The following is a 23,704-nucleotide window of genomic DNA, read 5'->3' as shown; positions in this document are numbered from 1 at the left end:
GGCATCACACATTCAGAACTTTACAAGTGACTAAATGTTTATGGGTTTGCGAGATGCTGCCTCTAACAGGTCATCTCTTTGGCCGTGGAATGTAGAAATGGTTTTCTCTATTTCTCTAGGCAATAGGTATATCTGCTACCCAAATTACCCTCAAAATCAGGTGATTTTGCTACTCAGGTGGCAAGGGCATTTTGAGGAATGTTGGGTTAGGCCAGTATTTTATGGCATAATCTTATGTCCTGAATTTCCACTTAAGAGTCCTGGACTTGGAAATCTGATGGAAGCGGGAAGATATCTCATTCTTACTTCAGTCACTGACTAAACCTGGTGTGTATGGGGCAGAGAGGGGATACAGCTAGAATGGGCAAAGGATATGAGAGAGAATAATGATAAGGAACAACCAGAATGGGAATTTCTCATTTTTCCAATGGCATTACAGCAAGAATATTTCAGCTTTTTCCTGTTTCCTTCCTCTGTATTCCCTTTGGCTCCCTCTCTTTCTAGCTTTCTCTTTCGTCAGACACACTCTGTGGCAAACTTAAGCCCCAAACCACAACCTTGAGAAATTCCAAATGGATTTTGTCAGCAAGGCCAACACCCCCCACCCCTGCTCCCGGCACACGTGCTGGGCTCAGACCCAGGCCTGGGGTCAGTGACGAGAGTGGGAGTGTGCAACCCACAGAGCGGGTGGCTACAATTTCACCTTTTACTTAGCTCCACTGACAGAGGGAGGGAGAAGGACTGATGAGGCCTCTGGGCCTCTTTCAGCTCTGGATGAGCTCTTTTCCCTTAGCCTTTCAAGTGGCTGGGAAGCTGGGGAGTGGCAGTGGTTGGCTTATTGCCAACTAGGCAGCACCTCTGCTATCTCTGCTCCTCTTCTTTGCTCAATGGAAAACACCCAGTGATGCTGGAGCAGACTCCAGACTCCAGACAGGTGAAAGACAGAAAGCCTGGGAGATTTTCATCAGTTATTTTATTTTATTTATTTGAGGGAGAGAGTGAGCACAAGTAGGGGAAGGGATGGTGCAGAGGGAGAGGGAGAAGCAGACTCCTCACTGAGCAGGGAGCCTGACAGATGTGGGGCTCCATCCCAGGACCCCAGGATCATGACCAGAGCTGAAGGCAAACACTTAACTGACTGAGCCATCCTGGCACCCCTCATCCATCAGTTCTGACTCAAATGTCATGGTATTTGCTGCTAACCATATTAGGCTGTCACCATTTCCATCCTTCTGTAACACCTGAGACCCAACCCCAAGAGGATCTACAAGTCTTGGGCAGGAACATTGAATTCTTACCTCCTGTCAGATTTTCCAAAGGCATGTTGGCATGGTTGGGGCACTAGTGAAGGGGGGGGGTGCAAAACATAATTTTTTTTTTGAGATTTTATTTATTTATTTGTCAGAGCACACACAAGCAGGCAGAGTGGCAGGCAGAGGTGGAGAGAGAAGCAGGCTCCCTGCGGAGTAAGGAGCCCGATGCAGGACTCGATCCCAGGACTCTGGGATCATGGCCTGAGCCGAAGTCAGCCGCTTAACTGACTGAGCCACCCAGGCATCCTGCAAAGCATAATTTTGGTGGTTGGTGTAGGGGCATAACTTGGTGGGGTGAAAATTTTAGGAAAAGAAAGGGAAAGAGTACATGTGGAAGTATCCCAGGGCCTGATCCAATTGTTTGCAATAAAACTGAAGAAGTCTTCTGCCATTTACAACACAGAGTTTATGAGGGCAAAGCCTCTTAATAGCAACAGCCCAGGACATATACAACTCTGTTATAAACATGCTCCTTGTTATCCAGATCTTCCCTCACCATCTTAAATTAGGGTCCTCTTGCCTTCACATTCTAGGGTGTAGTTATTCTCCACATTAAAATAAGAGAGAAAACAGACTGGGATAAGAGGAAGAGAGTGATGAATGTATACACCAGGGGTTGATGGGGGATGAGGGATAGACACAGTGTGGCTATCTACCAACCTGGTGGTTCTTCGTCTTCTTCTTCTTCTTCTTCTTTTTTTTTTTTTTTTTTTTTAAGATTTTATTCATTTATTTGGGAGAGAGAGACACAGTGAGAAAGGGAACACAAGCAGGGGGAGTGGGAGAGGGAGAAGCAGGCTTCTGGCTGAGCTGGGAGCCTGTTGGGCTGGATCCCAGGACCCTGGGATCATAACCTTAGCCGAAGGCAGATGCTTAATGACTGAGCCATCCAGGTGCCCCAAACCTGGTTCTTCTTGAAAGAGACAAGAAATAAGGCAAAAAACAAAAACAAAAACAAAAAAACAAAACCCAAAACCAAAACCAACAGCAAAAACCCAAAACAGAAAAGCAACAATTTTGGCCCAAGCCTTAGGGAGGAGCTATGTGTTCCCATACACTGAGGAGAGAGGCCACTTAAAAAGAACCTTCTTCTTAGTATTACCAGTGTCTTTCTTCTGTAATAGCCGAGACTGTTTCAAGGCAGTTCTGCATGTCTAGATCAGGTGCAGAAATGAGTGTAAGGAAAGTGGGGGCTGGGCAGGAGTGGAGAAACAAGGGTATAAAGTCTCTCATTTTCTTTGGGATGCTAAAAGTCATAGTCATGTAGGTACACTCCCTCAAGCCACACCTCTGAATATTAGGTTTCCACCGTTTATCTTTCACTTTCCGACTTCCTAATTGGACCAGAATCCAGCTTTTTCCTTCAGTCTCTTAAGTTCATCACTCTCTCTCTCTTCTTCCCCATGGGAAAGGATCTCCTGATTTAGACCCCTGAGTAACCTAGCCTTAGCTTGGGAGGAGTGAGTAGCAACAGTGATGCAGCGAGGGCTCTCATGCAGCTAGCCAGGGTTAAGAAATAAGCCTGTGGTCTGGAAGAACAGGGTAGGCCACAGCAAGGGCTCTGCACTCATACCCTGCGCCTGGTTTTGCCTCTCCGCCCAGCCTCTTCCAGGGTGGCCAGCATGCAGCTCCAGTCCTTAAATTCCAGGCACGGTGCTGGAGCTTGGGATTCTCACCTCAGTGCCCACTGCCTCATCCCCACTTCCCGGTTCCCGCCTCCGCCGCCCGCAGCCTGCAGCCCCCACATCGCCCCCGCCCAGGCTTTAGCTCCAGCACCCGGTTGCTTCTGCTGCAACCGCTGCCATGGTGATGGATCTCGCGAGAACTGCCGCTCGCTACCGCGCTGTTCTCGCGCGATCGGGGAGGTGGGAAGTATCCCGGTCTGGGGGTGGGGGTGCGCCGCACAGCTCCCGTCGCCGTCGCGGCTTCCGGTGCTAGGTGGAGGAAAGGAAGGAGGGAGCTGGGGAGCGGGGCCAGGGGAGCAGCCTTGCCGAAATCGGCGTGGGGGAGTCGGAGGGAGCGGAACCAGTGCCGAGCGGAACCTGCGGAGGCGGAGGCGGTGGCTGTGGCGGCGGAGCTGGGATCAGGAACAGGTGAGGGGCTGGGGAAGGAAGGCGGGTCCCCGTAGAGGAGAGGCTCGGGGTGGGGGCTGAAGAGACAGACACCCCCCGCCCCCGGCCCCCAGCACTGCCGGTCATGGAGCGGTGTGGTCTTTCCCACCCGAGAGCTCGGGGAGGGGGCGCCGGGCCAGTCTCTCTCCTGCCCCCACATTTGAAGGACGCGGAGCTGCGGTGGGGGTGGGGGGCGCACACGAATTTGTGCTCTGCCTCGCACGCGGGGGCGACCCGGGCTGCAGTTAGGTTCCCCTCGCCTGCAGGAGGTGGGCTTACGGGGGGTCGGGGCTGGGTTGAAGGAACAGTCCAGAGGGAGGTGATGCGGGGGCGGTGATGACTGTTTTGTATCGTTTTCCTGTTAAAGGGCTAGGGAATGCCGCTTTTTCCTATCCTCTCTCCTGCTCCACCTTAGTACTAGGAGACCAGAGCCTTGCTGCAGTGACACCCTGTACTCCCTCCATGGGGCAGGAGTGCGTAGGGGGTTTAGGCATCAGTTTGCCAGGCAAGCTAGTGGGGTACCCCAGGGGCACTATTCCGGTAGAGGTTGCGCTTTGAGTCTTGGGAACTGCACGTTGGGAAGAGGGCAGCAGGTGGGGAGCGGGCGGAGGAGAGTGGGGGGGGATCAGATCTTTGCTGGGAGAGCAGAGGTGGTGCCTTCCTGCCCCAGGCAAAGCGGAGGCGGTCTCACAGGAGGAGGGAGCAGCTTGTCGCTGGCTCTGAGTTTGTGTCTTCCAATCCACATTCTTCTTTAGGAAGTACCAGGATTCCCGGAACAGAAAATGGAGCCATTGCTTACACCAATGTTTGAGGGAAGGAGGCGGAGGTGGAGTTCCCTGTTAACCCGGGCCACTTGCATAGCAAAGTGATAGCTCCTCTTTTGGGGGAGTTCCCTTCTTTCTGGGTTTTATTACAGCCGGTCTTCCTCTGGCCAGGCCAGGAGGAGTGTGGTATGTGGTCAGGAATGAGAAGAAATAGTGAGGTCATCCAGTTGAGGGAGAAGCGTAACTCAAAACCTACCTCAGTGCTGTTGGATTGGGTCACCCCTGGTCTATGGCATGAAAGTTTTATGGCTAGGAGATCTGCTGCAGGAGTCTGATTGCTTGGTCAGTGCAACAGGAAAGAATCTAGTCTCTGCATACTTTTCTCCACTGGCCTTAATCAGGTGGTGACCATCTTTGCTGCCATTTTGTCTTGAGCTTCTCGGGGTAAGTGTCTCCACTTAATATGACTGAAGTGGAGCAGTGAATTGGGTTTTGCCCATTAGACCTGAGTTTGAATAACATGTCTCTGAAAGCTCATTTTAAGGAAGAAACTGATCCACAGAGGTCACCTTTTCACAGAATGAATCATTGACCTTGGATTTAGCTGGGAAGGGCCCCCTGTGTATCACACATTTACATGCTTCCTGCCTCCCAGCATAGAAGAATTACTTACTATTATTACTTTAAAGATTTTATTTATTTGTTAGAGAGAGAGAGAAAGCATGAGCAGGGGTAGAGACAGAGGCAGAAGCAGGTTCCCTGCTGAGCAGAGTGTCTGATGCAGGGCTTGATCTCAGGACCCTGGGATCATGACCTGAGCCGAAGGCAGCCAGTTAACCAACTGAGCCACCCAGGCGCCCCACAGCATAGAATTATTACGTTGCATCATCAAAAATTTTATGTGTAAGTCTTGTTTTTCCAAGAGATGAGACACTTTGATTGGAGGGATTGGATTTTATGTTGTATCTCCCACAGTGCCTAACACGAACAGTAGGCCCTCAGGATGAATACAGGATGTGGATGGAGAGAACCCAACGAGCTTTTGGACTAAAGTTTAAGGAAAGAGAAAAAGGTGATTTGGCTGTCAGGGAGAATGCCTGGAGATAGCTGAGTGAGGGTACAAACGCCCTTAGGCATTGTAATTAAGAAATCTTGGTCTCTCCACCTTCCTAAGAGGCACAGTACAGACATGGATAATGGAAACTAAGACCCATAAAGAAAAATATTACTAGAACACAAAGTCATTATTTATCTGAAATCCCAGATCTCCTGCTTCCCCATCAAGGGCAAAGGGTTCTCCATCAGATGTTAAGTCCTTCAGAGTATTGTCAAAATTGAAATTCTGGAAATGACGGAGGAGAGAGCCAATGTATGTATGTAGTGCCTGGCACAGACCTGATGCCAGTGAATGGTAGTTGCTATTATTAAATTGAATGTAATATAAAGGAGGGGTGACAGCAGGCTGGAAAGAGTGGAAGTGAAGTCTCAAGTGCACAGAGGATCATACTGTGTGTGTTCATTTTTGCTGCTCTCTTTTGCCCTGGAGTCATAATAAGAGGAAATGGACTCAGAGGGTAGTGGGTGGGATTTGTTGCTTGAAGGAGGAACTTCTTTAAAACCAGGTTTGTTAAAGCTGAGTAAATAACAGGGAAATTGTGGAGTCTGCTTCCCCATACACCTTTAAGAATGGATGCCAAGCAGCCCAAGACTCAAAGCATATCACCGTTTTTTGGCTCTCCTCAGCATTTTTTGTTGTGGGTCAGTTTAGAGGCAATATGTTGTGGTTTTTCAGAGGTGGACCTTGGAATCAGACAAAATTGGGTTCACATCCTGCCTCTGCTAATTACTAGTTTTATGAGTTTGATGAAATTACTTGTCCTCCCTTAGCTTCATTTTCCTCATCAGTAAAGAACATGATAATGATAGTGCCTACTTCATAGTATTGGCATGTGAATTAAATGAGATAATCTATGTAAAGTGCTTAGTACCATACAAAGCACATAGTAAGCCCCAAATAAATGTTAGTTGCTATTAATAATCTTCATCATAATAGTAATAATAATATGAGCACTCAGGGCTGCCTTAAAAGAGAGGAGGTTGACAAAAGAATAACTTGCCGCCTGTGTAGAGGGATGATTGTTACCATGACTTTCTTTGCTGGTCGTAGGCTTATGAGCAATGAAATCTTTTTTCAGCATCAGCTTCACAGAGGCAGCTCCTGCTGCCTGAGTGGGAGGTGAAGCTGGAGCAAGGCAGGGGCCCTGAACCATCAACTTGGATGCAGGGTAAGGACGTGGGGGCTTGAGAATAGTGTTCATGTTAGAAAGTCAGCATGAGGGCTGCTGCCTGGGTGACTCAGGGTTAAGCCTCTGCCTTCGGCTCGGGTCATGATCTCAGGGTCCTGGGATTGAGCCCCACTTTGGGCTCTCTGCTCAGCGGGGAGCCTTCTTCGCCCTCTCTCTCTGCCTGCCTCTCTGCCTACTTGTGATCTCTCTCTCTCTGTCAAATAAATAAATAAAATCTTAAAAAAAAAAAAAAGGAAAGTCAGCATGATTGAAGTAATGGTTGACTCTTTAGTACAAGAGCACTCTAATTGACCTAGGTCAGGGATTTAAATTCCTGGGTCCCTTTACCTTAGGTCTCACTCAGTATTTCAGCATCCTCCATTTCCTGGGCCACTCTTTTCATTTAGTTATATCTCCTTTAAATGTCTGCCTCTGAGTATGTTTCAGAATGTACTGTATTAAGGCCCAAAGTTGTGATGTCTGTGTAATTCTATCTGCTATACCTTTTCAGCATCTGTCACAAATACAGGTGGAGTGCTAGGAAAGCTTTTTGATACTGAAAAGACGTGGGGAGCATTCGGAAGTTCCACAGATGTTTGAAGGCTTGCATTATAGTCTGGGAAAGACCTGATTGAGGTAGGGATTCCATGAACGTTTTAGAGCTTTGCATAGGACTTTTACAAAGGATCTGCTGTGCCATATGGACCAGAAGGGACATGGCTTGGGATTTCATGGATCCACCGTTATCATTATCACCATATTCCTGAAGAAAAGTGAGATGACTGGGTGTAGCAGATCTCATCCTACCCTTTAGCTCTTCCATTACTGATGAGAGCTTGGTATAACCCTTCCTTTATGAGCTTTTACACTAGAGCATCAGGCATGGATGTTTAAACTTTAGCGTGATTTAGGATGCAGGAGAACATCTGCTCTTTGTTGTAGTGGTTTTTAACCCCCCTCTAACTCTTCTGTTAAAAGCAATTAAACCTTACCTTATATAAAGTCTTATTTGAAGTCTGATATGTTACGTGGATAAAAATGGGCTGCTCTGGTGGTGGTGTAGAGGGGAGGAGCATAATTAGAGCCTCTTATATAGTACCCCCATCCCCAAGCCTATGAATCCCATCTAAGGAACCCTAGAGCTCTGAGAACATAGCAACCATTTCTTGAGTTTGTCAGATACAAGAAAAGGATCAGGGATCACCTATAGAACACTGTCTTCCTCAAGCTCAGAAATATTTTACCACCATCAGTAGAAACATACTCCTCAAAAGCAAACATGTTAGTCACTAGCTACAGATTAGTCATGGTGCTGGGGACATGAAACATGAATAAGGCATGGTCCCTGCTGACAAGGGGCTCATAGTTTAGTGAAGTAATTCCTCAACCTTTTGTCATCATGGCATAAACAGAAAATGGTAATAGTGAGACAGACCTAGTTCTTGCAGCCTAAGATGACTGGCCCTTGAGCTGTAGCCACCCTAAGCCCTGCCTAGCCATCCAGTACTGATGGGATGTTTGACAGACCTGTAATGCATTAAAGGCACATTATTTGGGAACTTTTAGCTCTGGAAAGCAAAACAGACAAATATGAATAAAACATACTAAATCCTAGAGTAGGAGTGTGTTTGAGGTGCTCAGGGGTAATCAGTAACTGTTATTCCCCAAGCTAGTCAGTTTCCTGTTTTCTGAATCCTTAGATTGCTCTGTAATGGTGGGCCTTGTCTAAACCATAGCGTCCTGTGTCATCTCTTCACCAGCAGCTCCATTTTGACCTGTGAAGTGGGAGCCAGATTGGGGCAACATTTATTAGGGCTTTAGGATGAGGATTACTACTTGTGGAATTTCAGTGCTTTTGTAATTAAGAAAGCATAGTGAAACATCAAAATAGTAGAATCCACAGGATTTAATGACTGATTAAATATAGGAAGGAAGAGTAGATGAGTCAAAGATGATTCCCAGGTTTCTGGCTTGGGTGATCTGGTGGCACTTCTTTAGCCAAGAAGTACAAGAGGAACAGATCTGAGATTGAAGGTATTTGTTTTTATTTTTTATTTTTTGTGTTTGTTTTTAAAGATTTTATTTATTTGACACAGAGAGACAGGGAGAGAGGGAACACAAGTAGGGGGAGTGGGAGAGGGAGAAGCAGGCTTCCCGCCGAGCAGGGAGACCGATGAAGGGCTCAATCCCAAGACACTGGGATCATGACCTGAGCTGAAGGCAGACGCTTAATGACTGAGCCATCAAGGCGCCCCTATTCTTTGTATTTTTGAAAGATTTTATTTATTTGAGAGAGAGAGAGACAGCATGAGGATGAGCAAAGGGGGAGGAGGCAGAGGGAGAGGGAGAAGCAGACTGCCCGCTGATCAGGGAGCCCAATGCTCCCTGGGCTGATCCCAGGATCCTGAGATCATGAGCTGAGCAGAAGGCAGATGCTTAATCGACTGAGCCACTCAAATGCCCCAAAGATATATTTTTTTAGATTAAACTTGGATTTTGAGGTGCTAAGGTATGAGCTCAGGAGAAAGTCTGGGCTGGGTATTTGGGAATCATCTGCGCAGATAGTAACTGAAGCCATAAGAGAAACCAAGATCCAGGATGACAGCAGTTAACTGGCTATCTACCCAAAGAGCCATTCTTCCCCTTCCTGCTTCTAACAGAACCCCAATCTGTTCAGATATTGGGGAGGGAGGGCATAAAGATACCCTTCCCCAGCCGTAAGGGATGTGGGCATTCCATTTCCCTTGCCAGTGACTGAGTCACAAATGGTCATGTACTAATTCTAGCCAATAAGATATGGGGAATGTCTACTGGGAGCTTCTGAGGAAATTTTCCTCAATCTTAAAAAAAAAGACATATGGCAACATTCTTTTGTCTGACTTTAGATGTTTATGTAGAAGAGTGAGATGCTGGAGTGATTCTGAGAGCATGAAGAGACAGACATAAGAACTCTAGGATGGGGCGCCTGGGTGGCTCAGTGGGTTAAGCCACTGCCTTCGGCTCAGGTCATGATCTCGGGGTCCTGGGATCGAGTCCCGCATCGGGCTCTCTGCTCAGCAGGGAGCCTGCTTCCCTCTCTCTCTCTCTGCCTGCCTCTCTGTCTACTTGTGATCTCTCTCTGTCAAATAAATAAATAAAATCTTAAAAAAAAAAAAAAGAACTCTAGGATGTCAGAGCAGAAAAATGGAGAAAATGTGGGTCCTTAATAATGCTGTAAAGCTGGTAGATTAAAAAACCAAGTGTTGGGCTCCTGGGTGGCTCAGTGGGTTAAGCCTCTGCCTTCGGCTCAGGTCATGATCTTAGGGTCCTGGGATCGAGCCCCATATCAGGCTCTCTGCTCAGTGGGGAGTCTGCTTCCCCCTCTCTCTCTGCCTGCGTCTCTGCCTACTTGTGATCTCTCTCTATCAAATAAATAAATAAAATCTTAAAAAAAAAACAACCCAAGTGTTCTAGCTCTAGATTTCTTTGTGTATATGTATGTGTGTAGGGGAATATGTATAACACAATTTACCATTTTGGCCATTTTTAAGTGCACAGTAGAGTGGCATTAAGTACATTCACACTGTTGTGCAACCATCGCCGCCATCTATCTTCAGAACTTTTTCATCTTCCCAAACTGGAACTCTGTAATTGTTCTTTTTTTTTTTTTTTAAGATTTTATTTATTTATTTGACAGACAGACACACACACACACACACACACACAGTGAGAGAGGGAACACAAGCAGGGGGAGTTGGAGAGGGAGAAGCAGGCTTCCCGCTGAGCAGGGAGCCCGATGCTGGACTCTATCCCAGGACCCTGGGATCATGACCTGAGCCGAAGGCAGATGCTTAACCCACTGAGCCACCCAGGCACCCCAAGAAACTCTGTAATTGTTAAATAATAACCTGTATTTCTCCTACCTCCAACTCCTGGCAACCACCATTCTACTTCTATCTCTATGAATTTGACTATTCTAGACGCTTCGTATATATGGAATCATACAATTTTGTCCTTTTGTGTCTGGCTTATTTTACTTAGACTTCAAGCTATACGTTTTAATAAATTTACTTGTTGAAGCCCCAGGTGTGTCTTTTGTCTTTTGCAACTGATGCTATTCTAACTGATATATCTAGCGTGAGTCAGTACAGTGGGACAGGAGAAAAGGCCAAAGGCAGAAACTTGGGGCACATCAACATTTAAAGCAGCGGGCAAAAAATGAAGGCCAGGAAGGAGAATAAGAAGCAACCAGAGTGGCCAAAAGGACATCAAGACAGTAAGACAGCATAGATACCAATGAGGAAAAAACCTTAAAAAAAAACAAAAACAAAAACAGAGGCACCTGGGGGGCTCAGTGGGTTAAAGCCTCTGCCTTCAGCTCAGGTCATGATCTCAGGGTCCTGGGATTGAGCCCCGTATAGGGCTCTCTGCTCAGCAGGGAGCCTGCTTTCCCCCTCTCTGTCTCTGCCTGCCTCTCTGCCTAATTGTGATCTCTCTGTCAAATAAATAAATAAAATCTTTGAAAAACAAACAAACAAAAACAAAGGGCAGGAAGGTCAAAGGCTGTAGAAAGGGCAAATTAAAATAAGACCTGAAAGGGGCACCTAAGTGGCTCAGTGGGTTAAGTCTGACTCTTGGTTTCAGCTCAGGTCATGATCTCAGGGTTGAGATTGAGCTCCACTACGGCTCCACACTCAGTGTGGAAACTGCTTGAGATTCTTTCCCCCTTCCTCTCCCTCCCCCTCTGCTTCCTCCCCCATCCTCCTGTTCCCTCACACACCTTCACTCTCAAATAAACAGACAAATAAATGAAATCTTAAAAAGCCTGAGAGATGCCTGTTAGACTTAGCTACTAGACAGTTGATGATATTCTTACAAATTAAAACATATCTAATTAAAATTAGGCTCTGCTTAACTCAATTAACGGTGTTTAGGCTCAGGCCAGAATCATGCCAGTTTTCCTTCTAGTCTGAGATGACTTCAGTACAGAAGAACCTGAAAGGAGGCCACATTATCAAGAAAAGAAGGATCGAACTTGCTCTGTCTGCTTAGAGAGACCCAAGCACCTGGGAAGGGTCTGGTTTTTCCCATGGACAGCCCTTTTCCTGTGGACAACCAGCAATTGAGTCAGAACAAAGAATCTGGTCTTTCAGAATACATGGCCAGATAAAAAAGTGATGAGATAAAAACTAGACTCATTTGTTTCTTTGGAACATTCCGTGGCACTGCCCTCTAACCAAAGCTGCCCTATTCTTAGAAACTGACCAGCTTACAACCATTTCATCTGATATTCCATGGCTCTTCCAATGCCTACAACTATAGCCTTGGATATTCGGAACACGATGTTTTTTTAAAAATTATTTTTTATTCTTTAAAAAAAATTATTTTATTTACTTATTTGAGAGAGAGAGCAAGAGAGCCTGCGCATGTGCAAGGCTGGGTACGGGGATGGTGGGGAGAAAGCAGACTCCCCACTGAGCAGGGAGCTCAATGTAAGGCTCAATCCCAGAACTCCGGGATCATGACCTGAGCCTAAGGCAGTAGCTTAACTGACTGAGCCACCTAGGTGCCCTGTTTTGGTGTTTCAAATCTGTCGTTTTGTTTTTATTGCCATCTGTGGTTAAGAACTTTTGATTTCTCAGCTGTATTACTGTACCTCCCACATGGGCTCTCTTCCTCAAGTCTTTTCTCTTTTTAATTTATACCCTAAATGAATGTCAGAATGGTCCTTTTTTTTTTTTTTTTTTTTTTTTTTAAAGCAAGCTTTAGACCCAGCATGGGTCTTGAACTCACAACTGTGAGATCAAGAGTTGCATCCTTGGGGCGCCAGGGTGGCTCAGTGGATTGGGCCTCTGCCTTCGGTTCAGGTCATGATCTCAGGGTCCTGGGATTGAGCCCCACATCAGGCTCCCTGCTCAGCGGGGAGCCTGCTGTCCACCCGCCCCCACACCTGCCTCTTTGCCTACCTGTGATCTCTGTCAAATAAATAAATAAAATCCTTAAAAAAAAAAAAAAGAGTTGCATCCTCTACTGACTGAGTCAGCTAGGTATTCAGAAAGAATGGTCTTCCTAAAGCACATACTTGATCATGTTACTCAGTGTGGCCTTTAAGCCCCTTCATGATCTAGTCCCTTCTTATCTCTCCATTGTGGTCACTTCCTTTTACTCACAATGTGGCACCCAAATAAACTGACTCCAACTGCACCTGGCTTGGCTAGTAAAAAGTGCTGTCTCTAATTCAAGTCTTTATGCCTTTGACACACTGTTCCTCTCCCCCACTCCTTCTTCTTTATTGTTTGATTACTTCCTGTTCTGTTGGGAGTCAGCTCAAGGGTGACCTGAAAATCATGTCTGGGAATTGCCCTTTAGCCCTTAGTCTTGATGAATTGCTCTAGTTTTCTGTCCCCATAATACTATGTGCTTATTCTACACTTAACCCTCCTGCTGTTTGTAATTCTCTGGTTGCTAGTCTTTCCCTCTCATTGACTGAGTTTCATGAAGGCAGAAGTTGTCTTCCTCTCTTTATCCCTAGTTCTGTATAGTTGATAATTGCTTAGTGAATGGATGGAAGCTGCCATCAGAAGCTATTCCTTGTGTTTGGGAAATCTCTGAGTCCAGTAGAAGTCATTGAGATATTAATCTAGGAGTTCTTGTGTGCTTGTGATTACAGTGCTCTTGAGACAAAAACTTGGAAAGTTTATAGTGGTCACAAGCCAGCTGTGCTAAGGAAACTAAATACGGGCAGAACCTGCTTTTGTTTCCTTATATTTTATTGGGCTGCTCCATTGGCTTTACTAAAAATAGCATCTCTATTAGTGATATCTCAGTGTGAAAATGGTCTGGGAACAAAGCTGCTTTTAGCGCACCCTGCCTGGCAGCAGAGGGTTTGAGAGACCTTGGTCTCCCTTTCCCTGGACCCGGGTAGCCTGAACAGGAGGAAGAGGTGCCAGGTCAGAGGTCCCCTCAGAGGTAGGTGTCATTGGAGGCAAGCCCGAGTCAGCCCGCAGAGTTAGGTGGGGGTGTGTTGTATGTGGCAGAGTGAGTGTGACTTTCAGAATCACCTGGAGAGTAAGGCAGGCCAGGATGGCTGAGCCATCCCAGCAACAGCCTGCTTCTCCTGGGGGGGTGGGAGGACCGGCTCGGGGGCGGTAAGCAGTCGTCAGTGAGGACATCCTCAGATGAAGCTTAAATCAGGCAGTGTGCTTGATTGAGCTCCTGCAGTGTTCCACACAGATTGTACTGGAACACACTTTAGGAGCTCTTCTTGTTATTTGTACCAGCTATAACAAAGTTTGTGGCTGTAAAATAGAATGTTGAGATATACTTTTTTGATAATAGGGATATTGCCATAGCCCATTTTTCATCTGAAGCCACTCATCTTCAGTTTTGACTGCCGATTCTTGGTTTCTCACAGCCCGTGGAACCCTGGCATTTTGCCCTATCGACACAGGAGTGCCATCTGTGGTAGAAGAGAGTAACTAGAGGCTGTGCAGTACATAGGGAAACAGTCCAGGGTTTTTTTTTTTTTCTTGCCATGCTGCTTCCCAGAGCTTTTTTAGGAATGCAGTATGGGTAAAAGTGAAGATCGGCTATATAACCCAAGAGGTGTGTTCGTGACACAAAGCTGTAAGTTGCCACCATCCTCGTGGTAGAGGCAACGTGCTAGCTGGTGATAGGGACAGAGAAGGCCAGGACAAGAGAACCAGCATCCACTTGGGAACGCTCATCTGAGTCCAGCTCCTGATTATATTAAAGAGGAGTCAGAATGTCCACTAATTTCAAGGTGTGGCGCTGCTGCCAGAGGACATGCAGTGACTCCGTGGGCATTTCATCAGTTATCCATCAGGCCCATTGCATATTCAATGGCAGAAAATTCCACCGATTTTGGTCTTCTAGTTCTTTTGCGGTGTTTCCAAACCAGTCTTGGGGTCAAATATGGTGTGGAAGATGGCCAAGAATTGACAGGATATCACAGAAACCAGCTGTGCATTACACAGAGAGACCAAGTACTGCTAGCGCAGAAGAAATGATAGGGACATCCTCAGAGGAGGCTCAAATTGGCCCATGTGCTTGGTTGAACTGCTATAGGGGGCTTGGTACTTGGAGTGGGGACAAATCCAAAATAAGTAAAAGGCAGTCCTTGCCCATGGAGAATACAGTTAAACTGTACAGACAGTAAATGTACAGACTTCTGAGAGAGAGAGAAAGCTCCATGAGGTAGTAAGTGCCACATGTCCAGGGACATGCCAGGAAAGAGACGTAAGTATAACACTGGGCTCAGCTTTTGAACCAAGACGTTAGCATATTAGCTTAGCAGAGAAGCAAACCAGAGGACAGTGTGTGCATGTTTTGGGGCGAGGGGTATTTGTTAGCCACTCACAGTTGGTAATCTCTCAGTCAGCAGTTGCTTCATTCATGAGGACAGCAAGATAAATGCGTGGTGTAAATTCAGTTCAAAACCTGGGCCAAAGCCTATTACCAAAGCCTTAAAGCAAAGTATCGTCTGGAGCTGGAGAAGAGGAGACCTGAGTAGGAAACAAGATAAAGACCAGGAAGACTTGGGGAAGGTTTAAATTTCTGGAGGTGAGGGTGGCAGAACCAGAAGTCTGACTACTACAGATTGCCAGGGTTGATGGAATCTGATCTTATTAGCTGGGCAGAGGTCCCCTCTTGCCTAGGGATCCTCTGGGATCTGCCTGCCTGGGTGGGTTTAGGCAGGATGGGCAGGGAGGATGGCTAGTGGGCGACTTGGCTGAAGTTGAGCCCTAGGGTTGAGCCAGGTCCTCTCCCTGGGGTGTGAGCCCTCTGGGTCAGGGGCAGGGCTCATCTGAGGAACCTACCAGAAGCACCACGCCTGGCTCATTAGTGGATGTCTGGGAAGGCCTTTGAAGATGAAACACTCTATAAGCACTCATTGTTTCTGTTTTTTGGACAAACTAGTACTTTGGTCTCCAGGGACTGTCGATCTGGCTCCTCTGTACCAGTCTGGAATTTGCTGCAAACTGAGTAGAGTAGGAAACAAACAAACAAAACTGAAATAGTTTTTGAGAAAACAGCTCAGCTCCCACTAAACCCCCATGCTTTAGCTTGTAAACCAGATTCCTCCCCATCCACCTTTCACATTCTTAGGTTTGGGTGCACTCTGTCTTGACCTGTTCCTTCGCCTGCTGGGTTTGGGGTGTGTGTGTGTGTGTGTCTCTAGTTCCCAGACTCTGTAGAGAATGCCAGCAGCTGGCATATGGTGATTGCTGAATAAGCTGCCCGCTGACACATGTCTCCTGCAGGCACAGAGAACTGGCTGGCATGGGCGATTCTGAACCCCTGTTTCATTGTCTCAGAGATGCATTTCTGTGGCTGTCTTGTGCCATAGAGAAGGGAGGGAAGAGGAGAGGGAATGAGTGACTCTAGGATTCTGTCTTCGGGGGCAATAGGTGGGGTGGGAAGGTGGGCATTTTGTAGCTTCATAGTGCTTCTTATTGCCATTTTTGTATTTTCCGCAGATCTTAGTTAAGATCCTAGTATGCATCAGGCATAAGCTTCCAGTCCATCTGAGAGAGCTGCTTAGTAAGGTTAGTATTAGATCCTGGAAGTTTTAGTTCATTTGTTCAACTGCTGTGTACCAGGCACTCACTATTCAAGCTACTGGGAACACAGCAGTGAATAAAGTAGATAAGGAGCCGACGTTGTAGTAGGAGAAAAATAGTACAGCAAGAAACAAATATGTGATGTATCCAGTGGTGCTAAATGCTATGAAGAAAAATGTGGGATAAATGGGGTGAAGAGTGATGTGTGTGTGTTAGAGGTGGTTGTGGAAGGCCTCGTTAATAAGGTGATCCTCCAATGGATACCTGAAGGAAGTGAGGGGATACTCTGTGAAGGTTCTCTGGGAGAGGAACATTCAGGGCAGAGCAAATAGCAAGCTTTGAGGCAGGAAAGTGTTGGGAAACTGAAATGGAGTAAGCCAAGGGAAAAGTAGTAGGAGAGAAGCAGGGTAATGCAGATCGTGCAGGACCTGGTAAGCCACAGTATGGCTTTGGATTTTACTGAAAGGAAGATAAGAAGCCAAGAGAGGGTTTTGAACAGAGAAGCAGCATGACCTGATTTTGGTGTTAAAAGTAGTCTGGCTGCTATATGGGGAATAGACTGAAGGGGGTTAGGGAGGAGGCAGGGAGTGAGGTGACTGCCTCATTGCAGGTGAGAATGTGGAGGAGCTCTCCTTGGATAGGCCACGGTGAGCCTGGGAGTGAGGGTTAGCCTAGGTGCTCCGTTGTATGAATAGGGCACAACTTGACCTTATTTCTTTCTGATTAATTTTGGTATGTGGAAGGAGGGTGGAATTGTAGGCATATAGAAAGGGAAGAAGTGGAGTCTTTTGATTGAGCATGGACCTTGGGAACCTGACAAGCCTGAACTTTGTCAGGGGTCACAAAGAGCCACTCCTCATTCCGCTCCTTCCTCTTTCAGCCTTTCCAGGAGTCTCAGGGTAAGGTTGGGGGAGGGAGGGGCATTCATGGTCTTGCAAGGCTTTGTATGGTATAGAGTGAGAGAATTGAAGGGACTTCAGTAGTCATCTAGTTCAATCCCTTCCATTTATAAGGGCAGATATGGATAGGGAGAAAAGCTCATCCAAAGTCCCACAGGTACATTGTGGCAGAACAGGTGTCCTGAGTGTTCACGGCTTTGTTTCTGCTCCCAAAGACTCAGGATATGTCTGAGTGGGACTTGATCTTCATAGCTTGTTATAAATTTCAGCCATGACTTTGACAAATCCCATTTACATGAAATCCTGACTAGCAGAGGGTGGTAATGAATGTGTCTCTCTGCCTAGGATCGTGTTCTCCATACCAGGGCCTGGGCCAAAACCAGACTGCCACTCCTGCACTTGAGCCCTCCTGTCCTCAGAAAGTGGTTGCTGTGATCATGGGTAATATCTTCGGAAACCTTCTGAAGAGCCTGATTGGGAAGAAGGAGATGCGCATCCTGATGGTGGGCTTGGATGCTGCAGGGAAGACCACCATCCTGTATAAGCTGAAACTGGGCGAGATTGTCACCACCATCCCCACCATTGGTAAGGGCACAGCTTAGATGGAGGCTTTCATGCCAACAGCTGGGCCAGGCAAGGGCCTATTCCTAGATCCCCCACCTGGCCACCAGGCAAGTCCATACAGCTTGGGGGGATTCAGGGAAGGATGGTTATTTAGCTTACTAGCAGGTGCTGGGGCTGCCGTTTGCCCACCTCCCCGGGCTCTCTCTGATGCGGGAACTTCCGCAGCCTGGCACTGAACAGTTGCCCTCAGGCACTGAGCTGGTTTGTTCTCTGTGTTGTTTAGAAAGCGGGTGAAAGGCTTTGATGTTCCTGCCAGAGGCCAGGAGTTGTTTCAGTTTAGATCCTCAGTGGCCCTGATCCTGGTTAAGACCTGCCTGTGCGAGGGAGAACGTTTGCCTTCCAGATGGGGCTCCAGATCGTCTTTGTCCACTGGTTCTGCGTTTGGGCCTCAGGGACTAGAGCTCACTTTTTCCTCACTGTGTTTCCCAAGGCCTACATTTTAGCTGCGGCAGACTGTGATGGCTGAGGTACAGGAGTGGGGCTGAGTCATTTCTTTGCAGGAGGGAGAGGCAAAGACAGAATGAGCGGAGGTTAGCTTACGTTACCAAGGGAATTGTGAACCTCCTAACTGGCCCTCCTGGTCCTCTTCCATTTTTTCTCTAAGGTTTTCTTTTTGGCCTTTAGGCTACTAGGTCAGGGGATACTAGGCCTGAGGAAGCCTTAGCTTTCTTTCCTTTGCTAGGATCAGAGCTGTGCTGGGGGAAACAGAACAAACCACTGGGGTATTGTTTGCAGGGGTATTGTCCACTGCCATTGTCTGTTTTTTCCAAAGGGTTCAACGTGGAGACAGTGGAGTACAAGAATATCAGCTTCACAGTTTGGGATGTGGGTGGCCAGGACAAGATTCGACCTCTCTGGAGACACTACTTCCAGAACACCCAAGGTACGGCATACGAATTGCCCAGCTGGACATGGGTTGGTTTGGTGTGAGCAGAAGGTGTGGCCGTCATTCTTGGTTTTGGCCAACCAGTCCTCACCCTGCCACAGCTCCTGGAGGTGGGAGAACAGAAGGAAAGGGAGCACATATTTGGAGGTGTACGGAGGGTGGTGTTGGCATTTGGTGGTAGGGATGAGGGGAGTTCATCTGCTGTCTTACGCAGCCCATGCTCTGCCTCCCTAGGCTTAATATTTGTGGTCGACAGTAATGATCGGGAGCGAGTAAATGAGGCCCGGGAGGAGCTGATGCGGATGCTGGCGGAGGATGAGCTCCGGGATGCAGTACTCCTTGTCTTTGCAAACAAACAGGTGAGACTTCTCCCCACCCGTGGATCTGAGAGAGGTCAGCCTGGCTATGGAAATCATGGGTGTTGGGGCTCATTGTAGGGGAAGCCCTGTGACTGTGTTGTGAGTTTTGGAAGTGGGGGAAATATGATTACCTGGCTTATTGATGTTCCTCTTCTTGTCCCCTACCCAGCTTTAGTCAGCAACACTTCTGTCCTCAGGGATTGGGGTGGGAGATACCTCAGATCCGTCCTTCATCTTCCCTGTTGCAACTGCCCTCACTCCTGCAGTCAGACCTGATTTTTTGTCCAGTCTGAATCACCTCTTCACTTCCCTACCAACCCCATATTTGGTTTGCAGCTCCCCAGTGGAATGACCTTTATCGCTTAGATCTATGGTTCTGGGATGATTAAATCCAAAGCAGCTTTTTCGGACCTGGGTTCTGGTACCTACAATGAAGGAGGAGGAGAGGGTGCTGGTACACATTGCTTTGGTAGATTGGTGCTCTAGAAGCTTTTGAAAGATCCTGAGCCTCCTTTTTGTATGTCTCCCTCGTGCTCCAGGATTTGCCTAATGCTATGAACGCTGCTGAGATCACAGACAAGTTGGGCCTGCATTCCCTGCGTCACCGCAACTGGTACATTCAGGCCACCTGTGCCACCAGTGGGGACGGGCTGTACGAAGGCCTGGACTGGCTGGCCAATCAGCTCAAAAACAAGAAGTGAGAGCCAGACAGCCCTATCCGACCACCCCACCCACCCCTGACGCACCTACTGTCTCCCTGCCCCAGCCCTGCCCCTTCCTTCCCGTTGCCAGTGTGGCCAGGGCCCTGGGTATCATGTCCGCATGCCCAACAAGAGCCTTGCTCCCTGCCTCCCCTCCACTCCCCTGTCCATGACCAGTCCCCAGTTGCTGTCCTGATGATGAATCATTCCAATTTATCGGATTTAAAACAAAAACAAGGTTGTTATGGTTTCATGGGTGGCCCCCCCCATCCTCTGGGGTTTGGGAGGGGTAGTGGGGTGGGGTATTCTCTCCGTTCGCTTCGTTTGGCTCTGGTTGCTGTGCTCTTGGCATCTCAGTCCCTTCCCTCTCCCCACAGCTTCCTCTCCTACTCCCCATCTTCCTTTCCTTTGCCCCTCTCTTCCTGTTCTACATGGAAATTGCACGGGCCTCTCTGTGTGTGCGTGCGTGTGTGCGCGTGTATATACGTGTATAGAAAGATGTATATGCAGGGGGAAGGGTGGAGGGGTGGGGTGAGACTCGGTGCTGGGGGCCAGGTCACACTGCCCACTCCAGTCTATCATTTGCCCCTCCAATGCTGGTGAGATAAACGGAAGAAGGTAGAGGGAAGGCTGCTGCAGTCTCGCACTGGTTCCTCTCCTCTCTGCAGGTAGGTTTTTCCAGATGATAGGACGGATGATGGATTTTCCACCGCTGTCTTCCTTGTACCCCTCTCTCCACCCCGTTCAGGGCAGGGGGGTGGTGTTTATAGCTAGATGACTGTTCCCAAGGAGATGCCATTCTGCCCTGCCTTGCCAGTGGGAAAGAGAGAAGAGCCCACTCACTCTTACCAGCCCAGTATTCAGTTGATCCTCCTCCTCCTCCTTAGATCGGTTCCTCAGGAGCCTGTGAGGAGGATGGGTGGGGCGGTGAGCAAGACCATGGGGTATGTTTGGGATCCAGGGCACCGGGCAGGTGGGCCTCAGGTTTTCCATCTTCATCCTTTTGTGTTGTTAGGAGAAGGTGAGGCATGGATCAGTCTACTCTTGCCTTCCCATGCCCCCCCTTCCTCATCTTCTGATCTCGGGGACTGGGTGGTTCATCTGTCCTTTGTCAGAGTGTCCTCATGCTAGTAGTCCTGCTGACCTGACCAGGGCTGGCTGGGTGGTTTAATGGGGAGGAGGGGAGTGGGGGTGACATGGCAGGCCTCAGTTTCAATTCCCCTGTTCTCCATTTCTCTCTTTTTCTAGTCTGGGATGTGCTGAAGGCTGAAAATTTTCTTTTCTGTTTTTAGACCCTCAGACTATCCTGCTGTCCCTCCTCACACCACCCCAACAGTTTTCTTCTGCCCATTTCAGCCCCTTCCCCTGAATCAGTTTGAGGCTTGGAGTGGAGGAAATTAGAACTCTGAAGTAGTTGTTGGTGCTGGTGGGATGTAGTGGTCTTCAGGTCCTCCCACCATTATGTAGTTGTTCAGAAGCTGCTGCTACTGCGTCTCTCTCTTTATGGGGGGCGCTTGTCCCTGAGGTCCTGGCCTGGGTCCTGACTTTGCGGTTTCTATGAAGCCGTGGCTTTTCTGTGGGCTCCCGTGTGTGCTGGCTGCGCCCTGAGCTCCAAAATGGCTGCCCATGACCTTTCTGCTATGGTCAGGGCCCAGGCGCCCTGTCCCCTCCTTCCCCCACAACATGGCTGAGGGGCCCCTTCCCAGAAGGACTGTCCCAAACCCACCCCATGGGGCCAGGCTTCCTGCCACCTTTGTCTACAACAGGCAGATCAGTACCCCCACCCTACCCCAAGTTGAACTGTGAAAGAGAGGTTCCAGGGGTGTCTCCCTCAGTGCCAGTTCCTTAGTGATGTACTGTTTACCCAAGATGCAGTGGGAGTGTGCAGGTCTCCTGATCTCTGGGCCTGTGTGTGTGTGTGTGTGTGTGTGTATTTGGTGGCAGGATAAGGGGAGAGGTGTGCTGGAGCTTCTAGTTCATTTTAACATGTATTCACTCCCCTGACCCCGTGGATGCTTTCCTTTGCCTCTGCCTCTGTTCCATCATTTCTTTCTTTTTTTTTTTTTTCCTCTGCACTTGTTGCCTCTCCCCTCCTGAATTCTTTCCTTTGCCTTCTCAACTCATTCACTGCTGTTGCCTGTCTCCCCTTTCCTTGTTTCGTTCCTACTTAGGATTCTCCACTCTTGGTCTCTGCAATAGCTGAGGATTTTGCCTCTTCTCCTGCCTCCCAGTCTGACCGTCCCTAGTTAGATGGCAGTCCCAATTACGTTTTTCTTATTTAAGGCCCACCCCTACCTTGTTTTGGGGGGCTCCAGAGACCAGTGGGCCTGAGGGTGTTAGGCAGCAGCCTTGGAGGTTGCCTTGGTGTTGCTCAAGGATCCATCCAGCAGGGGGCAGTAAGTGATCGTGGTAGTGTCCTTGGCTGCTAGGCCCTTGGCAGGGGTGGTCCTTGCTACAGTCCCATTCTCCTAAAAGCTCTTTTTGGATTGGGTTTCTCATTCCATTTTTGCCTGCTCCCTCCCACACTCTCCTCTGGTAGATTTAATTTTATGCTTTCCTCTGTTACAGCCTTTCTTTTTCCCTAGAGATTCCCCTCTGCCCCCCTCCCCTCTGAAGTTTGTTTTGTGGTGTTACAGTGGTAACTGCAGTCCTGGTTTTTCTCTTCTTTTTTTTCCCCCTCTGGAATGTAGACTGTATATGTTTAATAACTCACCTTCTCTCTCCTTGCCCAAAATGTGGGATACGCGATGACTGTGACCCTGGTTGGAAATTAAACTTGTTTTATGCAGCTTTGGAGCAGACCTTCATCCTTGATGTGCAGCAGCCATTGGGCAGTATTTTAATCGTGAGGGTATTCCTGTCTCTGGTCCTTCTCTGTAGACTGCTCCTTCTCTCAGCAGAGGGGTAAAGGGTACACTTGACAGGGGGAGAGTGAGGTTATGGAGGGACTTAGGCTTATTTCTACACTGCTTACTACTTTCCATCAGCCTAAATGGAGCCTAAATGAATTAGGCACCAAAATGTGAGGGCTTCGTGACTGTGCTCTTTTAGTTGTAAAGGCTTTCATCCTGTTCTTAGCCTTATTTATCACCTGTTGGTAGTCATTAGGGACTTCAGTGGCTAGAGGGCCCTGAACTTGGAGTGACCCACCCTGCCTCCACTCTCAGATCTCCCCAGCCCTGTGCAATCAGGGGCTTCTGGTTGGAACAGGGTTCCCTCATCCATAGATTGGAGTCCCCTCACCCGACTATTTCTGAACTTTGGCAGTGAGTAAACATGAAGGGTAAAGGTCTGGATAGTATAATGAACTTGATCCTCCTTACAGCTATGGCCCTATATCACCTTTGCTTCAGGCATGTAGTTCCCCATTGTCAGGATGCCAAGCCTCATCCAGAGATTCCAAAGTGTCCTGAGGGAAAGGACAAGCCTCTGCCCTCCCAGCCCACCCTTGCCACTACTCTCTTCTTCTCCTGCTACTACTGTCTGGCTCCAGGAACGGAAAGAGGTGGTGCTCTCCTTCCTTTGGTGGGTGAAGTCTAGGTGAGTTAGGCAGGCGTTCTTCACTCTCACCACCTTCTTAAGCTTTGGGGACAGAGACCTTCCAATCCTGACATTATGGGAAAGAGACAGGATTTAGGCATACGGTAAGTTTGAGAGCCCCAAGTACCAGTGTGAAGAAAATCATTTGTATTTAGTTACATCTGTGCTCCTCAAAAGTCCTGCTTGGTGACCACAGTTACTGATAAGAACACCTTTACCAAGTGCTTTATTTGTACATTAATAAGCATATTCCTTTTAGTACTATAGCCCATCATAAGATAGTGATAATGGAGAGGACTTTAGCTGGATGGCAGGTCAGTGGGTGTCTTTTTGACTCCTGAAGAGGATGACCTAGTCCATTTTGCCCCTCAGTGCTCCATTTAAGGTGCCAGGAATGAGTTGACATCATCTGATGTCAGAGCACAGTCCCTTGTGGCTGTTGCTTAAACTTTTCAGCTTCTTTTGGGGGCACATGGTGGGATGAGGGAGAGACTTAACCTGGAAGATAAGTGTTCAGCATCCAGCTCTTAAGGACAAAGAGCAACCATATCTGCCCAGAACTTGAATAGCTCTTCAGTTATGGCTTGACAGAAGACTTGGGCCCAGGATCTACTTCAGAATATTCTGGGCAGGGGATTTTCTGACATGAGCCTAGAGAG

The 23,704-nt window shown here is 48.0% G+C and overlaps 1 protein-coding gene across 2 annotated transcripts; it reads left to right on the top strand.

Annotated features, from left to right (window-relative positions):
* Nucleotides 1–3,190: 3,190 nt before the first annotated feature.
* LOC111157808 (ADP ribosylation factor 3) lies at nt 3,191–22,298 on the top strand. 2 transcript variants are annotated; one of them, XM_022519470.1, is made up of 6 exons: nt 3,191–3,406; nt 3,792–3,897; nt 17,281–17,520; nt 18,332–18,442; nt 18,680–18,804; nt 19,344–22,298. In XM_022519470.1, exons 3-6 carry the CDS (start codon nt 17,373–17,375, stop codon nt 19,503–19,505), a joined length of 546 nt encoding a protein of 181 aa, XP_022375178.1. In that variant the 5' UTR covers nt 3,191–3,406; nt 3,792–3,897; nt 17,281–17,372; the 3' UTR covers nt 19,506–22,298. The 2 variants fall into 2 exon arrangements, with proteins under 2 accessions (XP_022375178.1, XP_022375177.1); XM_022519469.1 differs by lacking the exon at nt 3,792–3,897.
* Nucleotides 22,299–23,704: the final 1,406 nt, after the last annotated feature.

Source organism: Enhydra lutris, unplaced genomic scaffold (genome assembly GCF_002288905.1).
Source record: "Enhydra lutris kenyoni isolate GAN:26980312 unplaced genomic scaffold, ASM228890v2 scaffoldscaffold56, whole genome shotgun sequence".
NCBI classification, from domain to species: domain Eukaryota; kingdom Metazoa; phylum Chordata; class Mammalia; order Carnivora; family Mustelidae; genus Enhydra; species Enhydra lutris.
The sequence above is the reverse complement of the archived record's forward strand: the minus strand, read 5'-3'. Positions and strand labels throughout refer to the sequence as shown.